Raw genomic sequence first — 9523 nt, 5'->3', positions numbered from 1 at the left:
ACTCATTAAGGATGCTTCAAAGTGACCATGTAGTTGAATCAACAGCTCTTTATAATGCTTACAATTAAATTAAATTCAGCCAGTGGTAGCATGTAGATGTTAAAGAGAAGAGGCCCCAAGACAGAGCCCTGAGGAACCCCACATGTCATTTTTGTAAATTCAGATGTGTAGTTACCTATAGAAACAACGTTTTTCCTGTCCTTTAAGTCCCACCCAGTTTTCCAGTCGTTCTAGAAATATTTTGTGGAAAATAAACATAAAACAGGAAAACAAAGACAGATTGTGACGAGTGAAAATACTCAAGTAAAGTTTTAAAAATATGTACTTAAGTGCAGAACCTGAGTAAATGTACTTACTTGTGTTTTTACTAGGGCTGTCAAGTTAACGCGTTAATAACGCGCTAACGCAAAAAAAAAATGAACGCCACTAATTATTTTAACGCGATTAACGCATGTGTATTTTTTGTCCTCTGCCGCCCCGCCCCGTAGTTTCAGAGCACATCGAGTTTAAAATATAATCTACAAGCTGATGCTGACAGCCCCGCTGATGCTGACAGCCCCGCTCCTGCCGCCCGCTTGTGGCAGACCACACTTCCACGCTCACCGGCAGGCCCGGACTGGCCATCGGGAGGACCGGGAGGGTGTGTGTATGTGTGGCGTGACTCGCGAGTGAGGCACACCTTACGTGTTGTTGTTGTTGTTAGCATCTGGTGCTAGCTAGCTGCGCTAACGGATATAAGGAGCTGTTTCAATGAAAACAGAGGAGCGACATTTTGCCGACAACTGCGCCGAGCACTTGACTTTATGCAGGTAGCCAGACAGTGGGACATTGTACGAAAGCACACTCAACACGGATAGTGTGCGCAACATGATTGCAGCGTCCAGGCAGCTCCCGTTCGAGCATATATGCCTTGAGCTGCACATAGCTCCAACGATCCATCACAGTGTCTCCACATCCTCACACACAAACACACACACACATACACACACACACACACACACACGCGAATATTTGTAATGTTCAGAGGTTGTTGCGTTTAATATTCATCAGAATATTTGTCATTGTTCAAATGATAATAAACAAACATATAAAGCATATTTGTCCACTCATATGTTGATAAGAGTATTAAAAACTTGAAAAATATCCCTCTAGGTACTGTAAGGGACTGAGAGGCAGAGTAGTGGGAGGCACCTACATTCCCAATAGGTGGCTCCACCCGCTGCCAATTAGCAGTATTGGGACCAGGTGTGGAGACCTCACACCTGGTGCTAATCACTCCCTCAAGGGAGACAAAGCAGACAGAGTTGCTCAGTGGTGTGTGGCACATGGAGGGAGCAGGAGGCTCCCAGCGTGAGGAAACATTTTTGTAAGCTGGTAAGTCGGTTAGCGGCCCGGCTACGTTAGCCTTTGTTTAGTTAAAGGTATTTTTGAGTTTGTTAGCAATAAAGCCTCTTTTTGGATTTGAACACTGCCTCTGTCGTGATTGCTGCACTACCACTTTTCTCTTTATCTGCCCTGTCCTGTTACACTGGTGGAGAATGCGGGCATAAAGACTCTATTGGTGGTGTTGCAGTCAGAACAATTTTTTTTTTACGTTTTCAAGATGGAGGATGTACTAAAGGAGTTGGTGCGTATTTCTACTGAGCAGCAGACTCTGCAACGGCAGATGATACAGGAGCAGCAGAAACAGAATGCACTTCTCCACATGGAGGTCCAAAAATGCCTTACAGCAGCCTCTCCTGTCCAGAGGGAAGCAACCATGCAGCCTAACCCAGGTCGATTCATCCCCAAAATGACAGAGAGTGATGAGATAGAGGCCTACTTAACGGCCTTTGAGCGCACAGCTGAAAGAGAGGGCTGGCCAAGGGACTCCTGGGCTGATCTGGTTGGACCGTTCCTCCTGGGCCCGGCACAGCAAGCTTACTTCGACCTCCCTCCGGACCAAGCAAAGGATTACGTCGTCTTGAAGAAGGAAATCCTGGCGAGGTATGGCTACAGCTTAGCAGCAAGAGCCCAGCGGTTCCATGAATGGAAATACAAGCCAGAGTTGTCAGCCAGGGCCCAGATGTATGACCTAGGCCGGGTAACCAGAGCCTGGCTGACATGCAACCCCGAAAAGTTAAGTGTTTTAGAGAGGATAATGATGGACAAATATATTCGGTCTCTGCCCTATGAGATCAAGAAAATGACAAGCCAGCAGAATCCAGCCGGTCTGGATGAGTTGGTTAACGTAGTGGAGAGCCACGTGGTCACAGCGGACCTGCTTAAGTCCACACGACCAGACACCGAGTGGGGCCGGAAAGTCAGTGGGGAAGCATCACGGACTAGACGGGCACGAGAACCGCGATGGGAACCAGAAGAGGTAAGGCGACGACAGTCCTACCTGCCAGAGGGCCAACCGCGTTGCTACCAGTGTGGGGAGACAGGCCATATTGCCCGGGACTGCCCAGGGAAGGATGAGCTAATGCCGACCGCCAACTCATCTGGTGCAAGGCCCTGCCACCTTCTTGACTCTTGCTGGGTACAGGAAAGCTCCCTGGCTCAAATGATACCAGTCAAAGTAAATGGAAAAGATGCAGAGGCGCTAGTGGACTCAGGAAGTGTGGTAACCCTCATTCAACCCCACCTCCTCGACCATTTGCCATCTGAAGAGACTGTGCCCGTCTCCTGTGTCCATGGGGACACTAAATTATACCCCACTTGCCTCATCCACCTTACCACAGTTAAAGGCAGCTGTGAGATGAAAGTGGGGGTGGTTCCTTCCCTACCAGTCCCAGTCTTGGTGGGGCGAGACTGCCCACTATACAAGCGCCTGCGGCACCAGAAGGAGGTGAGTCCCAAAAAGCACAAGCGTGCCAAAGGAAAACGAGAGAGAGGACAAACTGCCACCCAGGGTACTTCTCCTCAGCAGTTCCCCAACGTTGTGTGTGCTGTGCCGGAGGAGCAGAGAGGCAACCAATCTTCCAGTGCAGACGAGGCAAATGATAACCCTTTTGTTGCTTTCCCTGGAGACCTAAGCACAGGTCATGAGGAGGGGGAAGTCTCATTGCTTCCAAGTTTGAAGGGCCAGTTCGGGACCGCCCAGATGGAAGACCCCAATCTGTTGCATGCACGCAGCAATGTTACGGAAATAGAGGGAAAACCAGTTCCAGGAGTGGGTGAGCTTACATGTCCTCATTTCCTAATAAAAAATAATCTGTTATACTATGCCAAAGAGGTTGAAGGTCAGCGAAGAGACTTGTTGGTTGTCCCAAAACAATATGTGTCCACAGTGTTGCATCTGGCTCACAGCCATGTCCTAGGGGCCCACCTAGGGGTTGAGAAGACAAGGCAGCGGATTGGGAGCCGGTTCCACTGGCCAGGGGTGGTAAGGGCTATAGAGGATTATTGTCGCACCTGTGTTGAATGTCAAAAGATGAGTCCCAAGCCACACTTTAAAAGTCCCCTAATACCTCTACCAATAATCGATGTACCGTTTTCTCGCATTGCCATGGACTTAGTGGGGCCGCTGGTGAAGTCTGCCAGGGGACATCAGTATATTCTTGTGATCCTTGACTATGCAACCAGGTACCCGGAGGCCATTCCCTTGAGGAACATGACAACGAGAGTGATTGCACGGGAGCTGCTTCACCTGTTCAGTCGAGTTGGGATTCCTAAAGAGATGCTAACAGACCAAGGCACTCCCTTCATGTCCAAGATAATGAAGGATCTCTGCAGGCTCTTCAAGGTAAAGCAGCTTCGTACATCTGTCTACCATCCGCAGACAGACGGATTGGTAGAACGCTTTAACAAGACGTTGAAATCCATGTTAAAGAAGGTTGTTGACAAGGATGGTCGTAACTGGGACCAGCTTCTGCCCTATGTCCTGTTTTCAATCAGGGAAGTTCCACAGGCTTCAACCGGTTTCTCCCCCTTCGAGCTGCTGTATGGCCGACAGCCCAGAGGACTTCTCGACATCGCGAAGGAAGCCTGGGAGGAGCAACCAAGCCCCCATCGGAGCCTGATTGAGCATGTAGAGACGATGCAGACGCATATGAAAGATGTTTGGCCCATGGTCAGAGAGCACATGGCTCAAGCCCAAGAAGCCCAGAGGAAAGTGTATAACAGAGGTGCCCAACCACGTGAGTTCCTGCCCGGGGATAAAGTGCTTCTCCTGGTCCCCACCACAGAACACAGATTCCTGGCATCGTGGCAAGGTCCCTATGAAGTGACAGAGAAGGTGGGACCAGTCAACTACAAGGTACGCCAACCTGGCCGTCGCAAACCATCCCAAATATACCATGTTAACCTGTTAAAGAAATGGTATGCCCGAGAGGCACTGCTGTGTTCTTGTTCCCTGTTTGTATCCCCTTCTCCAGACCATGAGGTGGCCGAAGTTGAATACGGTCCAGGGCTATCCAAAGCTCAGTTACAGCAAACCAAGGAACTGGTTCAGCAGAGTTTGGATGTGTTCTCACTACGACCTGGACGCACAACGATGGTGGAACATCAAATCCACACAGAGCCTGGCCAAAAGGTAAAGATGCGACCCTACCGGGTGCCGGAGGCAAGACGGACGGCCATTGAGCAAGAAGTGCAGAAAATGCTGGCTATGGGGGTGATTGAAGAATCTCACAGTGAGTGGACCAGCCCTGTCGTTCTGGTTCCTAAGCCAGACAAAACCAACAGGTTTTGTAATGATTTCAGAAAATTGAATGAAATCTCCAAGTTTGATGCGTATCCTATGCCCAGGATAGATGAGCTAATTGATCGGCTTGGGGAAGCCAGGTATATCAGCACTCTGGACTTGACGAAAGGGTATTGGCAGGTCCCACTTGAAGCTGCCTCAAGAGAGAAGACGGCCTTCGCCACCCCCACAGGGCTGTACCAGTACACTGTGCTTCCCTTCGGGCTTCATGGAGCACCAGCCACGTTCCAGAGACTGATGGACAAGGTTCTGAGGCCACATCGTGAGTATGCAGCTGCCTATTTGGATGACGTTGTTATCCACAGTGACTCATGGGATAGCCATCTCATAAGGCTTGCAGCAGTGCTGGAATCTCTCCGCAGGGCGGGCTTGACAGCTAATCCAAGAAAATGCAAGCTTGGACTAGAGGAAGCCGAATACCTGGGCTTCACCATTGGGCGGGGCAACGTTAGACCACAAGAAAGGAAGGTTCAGGCGATCCAGGACTGGCCACGGCCGTCAACAAAGAAACAGGTGAAAACATTCTTGGGTCTGACGTCCTATTATTGCCGTTTCATCCCAAACTTCTCCACAGTAGCCTCTCCCCTTACAGACCTGACCAGAGACTCACAGCCGCTAATGGTCAAGTGGACAGGAGAGGCTGAACACGCCTTTGAGGAACTTAAGAGGGCTCTCTGCGCACGGCCGGTGTTGGTGACCCCAGACTTCAGCCGGGGGATGATTGTGCAGACGGATGCGTCAGAGGTGGGCATAGGAGCAGTACTATCCCAGGAGGTTCACGGTGAGGAACACCCCGTCATGTACATCAGCCGGAAGCTGAACACAAGGGAACAAGTGTATGCTACTGTGGAGAAAGAAGGCCTAGCAATAAAATGGGCGCTTGAGCGCCTCCGGTATTACCTCTTGGGACGTCACTTCACTCTGGTAACTGATCATGCCCCACTGATCTGGATGGCAAATAAAAAAGACACAAACGCTAAAATAGGAAGGTGGTTTGTCTCACTACAGGAGTTTAACTTCTCTATCATCCACAGAGCCGGAGCCAAGCATGGGAATGCAGATGCCCTGTCCCGTAGAGATGCCCTGTGGACCATGGTCACCTCTCCTAGGCCAGAACTGAAGGGGGGGGTGTGTAAGGGACTGAGAGGCAGAGTAGTGGGAGGCACCTACATTCCCAATAGGTGGCTCCACCCACTGCCAATTAGCAGTATTGGGACCAGGTGTGGAGACCTCACACCTGGTGCTAATCACTCCCTCAAGGGAGACAAAGCAGACAGAGTTGCTCAGTGGTGTGTGGCACATGGAGGGAGCAGGAGGCTCCCAGCGTGAGGAAACATTTTTGTAAGCTGGTAAGTCGGTTAGCGGCCCGGCTACGTTAGCCTTTGTTTAGTTAAAGGTATTTTTGAGTTTGTTAGCAATAAAGCCTCTTTTTGGATTTGAACACTGCCTCTGTCGTGATTGCTGCACTACCACTTTTCTCTTTATCTGCCCTGTCCTGTTACACTGGTGGAGAATGCGGGCATAAAGACTCTATTGGTGGTGTTGCAGTCAGAACAATTTTTTTTTACGTTTTCAAGATGGAGGATGTACTAAAGGAGTTGGTGCGTATTTCTACTGAGCAGCAGACTCTGCAACGGCAGATGATACAGGAGCAGCAGAAACAGAATGCACTTCTCCACATGGAGGTCCAAAAATGCCTTACAGCAGCCTCTCCTGTCCAGAGGGAAGCAACCATGCAGCCTAACCCAGGTCGATTCATCCCCAAACTTCTCCACAGTAGCCTCTCCCCTTACAGACCTGACCAGAGACTCACAGCCGCTAATGGTCAAGTGGACAGGAGAGGCTGAACACGCCTTTGAGGAACTTAAGAGGGCTCTCTGCGCACGGCCGGTGTTGGTGACCCCAGACTTCAGCCGGGGGATGATTGTGCAGACGGATGCGTCAGAGGTGGGCATAGGAGCAGTACTATCCCAGGAGGTTCACGGTGAGGAACACCCCGTCATGTACATCAGCCGGAAGCTGAACACAAGGGAACAAGTGTATGCTACTGTGGAGAAAGAAGGCCTAGCAATAAAATGGGCGCTTGAGCGCCTCCGGTATTACCTCTTGGGACGTCACTTCACTCTGGTAACTGATCATGCCCCACTGATCTGGATGGCAAATAAAAAAGACACAAACGCTAAAGTAGGAAGGTGGTTTGTCTCACTACAGGAGTTTAACTTCTCTATCATCCACAGAGCCGGAGCCAAGCATGGGAATGCAGATGCCCTGTCCCGTAGAGATGCCCTGTGGACCATGGTCACCTCTCCTAGGCCAGAACTGAAGGGGGGGGTGTGTAAGGGACTGAGAGGCAGAGTAGTGGGAGGCACCTACATTCCCAATAGGTGGCTCCACCCGCTGCCAATTAGCAGTATTGGGACCAGGTGTGGAGACCTCACACCTGGTGCTAATCACTCCCTCAAGGGAGACAAAGCAGACAGAGTTGCTCAGTGGTGTGTGGCACATGGAGGGAGCAGGAGGCTCCCAGCGTGAGGAAACATTTTTGTAAGCTGGTAAGTCGGTTAGCGGCCCGGCTACGTTAGCCTTTGTTTAGTTAAAGGTATTTTTGAGTTTGTTAGCAATAAAGCCTCTTTTTGGATTTGAACACTGCCTCTGTCGTGATTGCTGCACTACCACTTTTCTCTTTATCTGCCCTGTCCTGTTACAGTACATTTAGAACAGATAAAAAATGTGCGATTAATTTGCGATTAATCGCGATTAACTATGGACAATCATGCGATTAAATATTTTAATCGACTGACAGCCCTAGTTTTTACCATGTCTTTGTTCCATGTTGACAGGAGCAGAATGATGAAGATGAAGATGAGGTGAACTATGAAAACGATGGAGGGCCTTCTGCCTCTGTGTGACTGATCAACAACATCAACTCCCCTCAGAGTCCACTGCTGTCAAACATCACCTCCTCATATTCTACAGGAGAAAACAGGAGAACCATGAGATCATTTGAACATTTCTGATGACTGAGAACACCTGAGCCCCATGAGAGGCCCTTCAGAAACTCACCTCCATATGATAGGAAACATAGCTTATTATATTCATTCATTTCTGATTTGACGTCCTTTAATTATGCTCTCACATTCCCATACATAGTTATACTACTGCTTACACTTAAAACATCAACTTCCAGCTGCTTATCATTACCATTACTTGTACTCACAGTATATATTTTATTAGTATACCTTCACTTCTTACTGTAACTGCTGCACATACAAGTGTTGGGTTGAATTCACAAAATATCTAAATTGTAAAATGATCCATAAAATGTTTTTGTTAATTGTGTTCTCTAAGGGAAATCAGTCACCCTAGTGTCGATTTAATAACTTTAATAATGGCTCTTTTTAATCCATATTGTAATTGCTGCACATGCTGTATATCTGATCAATAGTCTATACAATATAATTACTATATTCACTTTTGACTATATATGTATTCCTAAACCTGAAATGCCTTCTGTTTCTAAGGATGTTTTAATTAGCTTTAGTCTTAATGGAATACTGTATGTTACTCTCCTTGTTTTACTACAGCTTTAATGATATATAATCCAAATAAAAAGAGAACTTTTATTCAATTTTATAATGAATTGTGTTTCTCTCTCTATCTCCAACACACTGACAACACAACGCTTTGTTGGGTTTAACCCCTCTCTTTGACCTGGCTCTCACTTTGTAAACAACATACAGTTTGTGTCAGAGCCAAGGAAGGTGTTGCACATTTAGTGGAGCTGTGGTGATATCCTGGGATCAGGTATAAGGCAAGAAAGAAAGCGATACTGGTTGATTTGACTTACGTAAGAGCGTCGTAGAGGAAGCTCTAAGAATGGCACATCAAGAAGAGGTTAAAAACCTGGCTAGGTGGCTATAGACCTTTTCAAATCGCCTGTTCAACATCCTGTCAGCTTTCAGTTTGATCCTCCGGGTTCAGTCAGCGGTTCATCTGTTGAGCAGATCCCCATTTTGCCAGTTCTTCCTTGGCTCCAGAAACACCTCAGTTTTATCTTTGACTTAAAGTGGACCTATCATGCTATATTATAATAATATATTGTAGGGCCATACCTATATAAGGTATATTTATACGTTTTCTTTTTCAAAATACCAAACAGATCATGCATTTTAGCCATGCCTCATTTTGCTCTATTTTGCTCTCCTCCACCCCTGTCTTTGCATGCGCTGCAGCTGACCACGCCCCCCTGCAAAGGAGGGGCTGAGTTACGAGCGTCATGTTACCATGCTGTTACCATGCTGTTACCATGCCACGGCAACCTCTCATTCCCCTGATAGGTGGAGAGTTGGCCATATAGGCGGAGCTCCTCCGTCCTGACGTCAGAGAAATGTTCAAATCTGGATCAGTCTCTATCAGATCCGTTGCAGCCCCGTTTTTAGAGATTTGGGTATGGAGGAAAAGAGAGAGGGTTGTGTTTTCTGACACTTGGTGAGTTCCCTGGAACAGCGGGGACACATATTCATGTATAAAAGACGTACAAAGCTGCATTTTGCATGATAGGTACCCTTTAATTGAAGAAAGTTCTGACACATCCAGTCATTGATTTGTTCAATGCACTTACTCTTACTTACTTGTTGTTTTTCATTATATGAGCTAGTGGTAGCATGTAGATGTTAAAGAGAAGAGGCCTACAGATGGAGCCTTGAGGTACCCCACGTGTCATATTTGTCAACTCAGATGTATAGTCACCTATAGAAACAAAGTGTTTCCTGTCCTTTAAGTAGGATTCAAACCAATTTAAGTTCAGACTCATGTTGATCTGCAACAGACTTTTTA

General features: G+C 47.8%; 1 protein-coding gene across 4 annotated transcripts; it reads left to right on the top strand.

The window, feature by feature from the left end:
- Nucleotides 1-1175: 1175 nt before the first annotated feature.
- Nucleotides 1176-5873, top strand: LOC117484899. 4 transcript variants are annotated; one of them, XR_004556178.1, is made up of 3 exons: nt 1176-3367; nt 3568-3727; nt 3880-4539. XR_004556178.1 is itself a non-coding variant. In XM_034133382.1 (2 exons), exons 1-2 carry the CDS (start codon nt 1604-1606, stop codon nt 5805-5807), a joined length of 1641 nt encoding a protein of 546 aa, XP_033989273.1. In that variant the 5' UTR covers nt 1176-1603; the 3' UTR covers nt 5808-5873. The 4 variants fall into 4 exon arrangements, 3 of the variants coding, with proteins under 3 accessions (XP_033989273.1, XP_033989261.1, XP_033989282.1); XM_034133382.1 differs by lacking the exons at nt 3568-3727; nt 3880-4539 and adding an exon at nt 5722-5873 and having other exon boundaries at nt 1176-3158; XM_034133370.1 differs by having other exon boundaries at nt 3568-4539.
- The last annotated feature ends 3650 nt before the right edge of the window (nt 5874-9523 follow it).

This window comes from Trematomus bernacchii, unplaced genomic scaffold (assembly GCF_902827165.1).
Source record: "Trematomus bernacchii unplaced genomic scaffold, fTreBer1.1, whole genome shotgun sequence".
Classification (NCBI taxonomy): Eukaryota; Metazoa; Chordata; class Actinopteri; order Perciformes; family Nototheniidae; genus Trematomus; species Trematomus bernacchii.
This window is presented reverse-complemented; position numbering and strand designations above follow the sequence as displayed.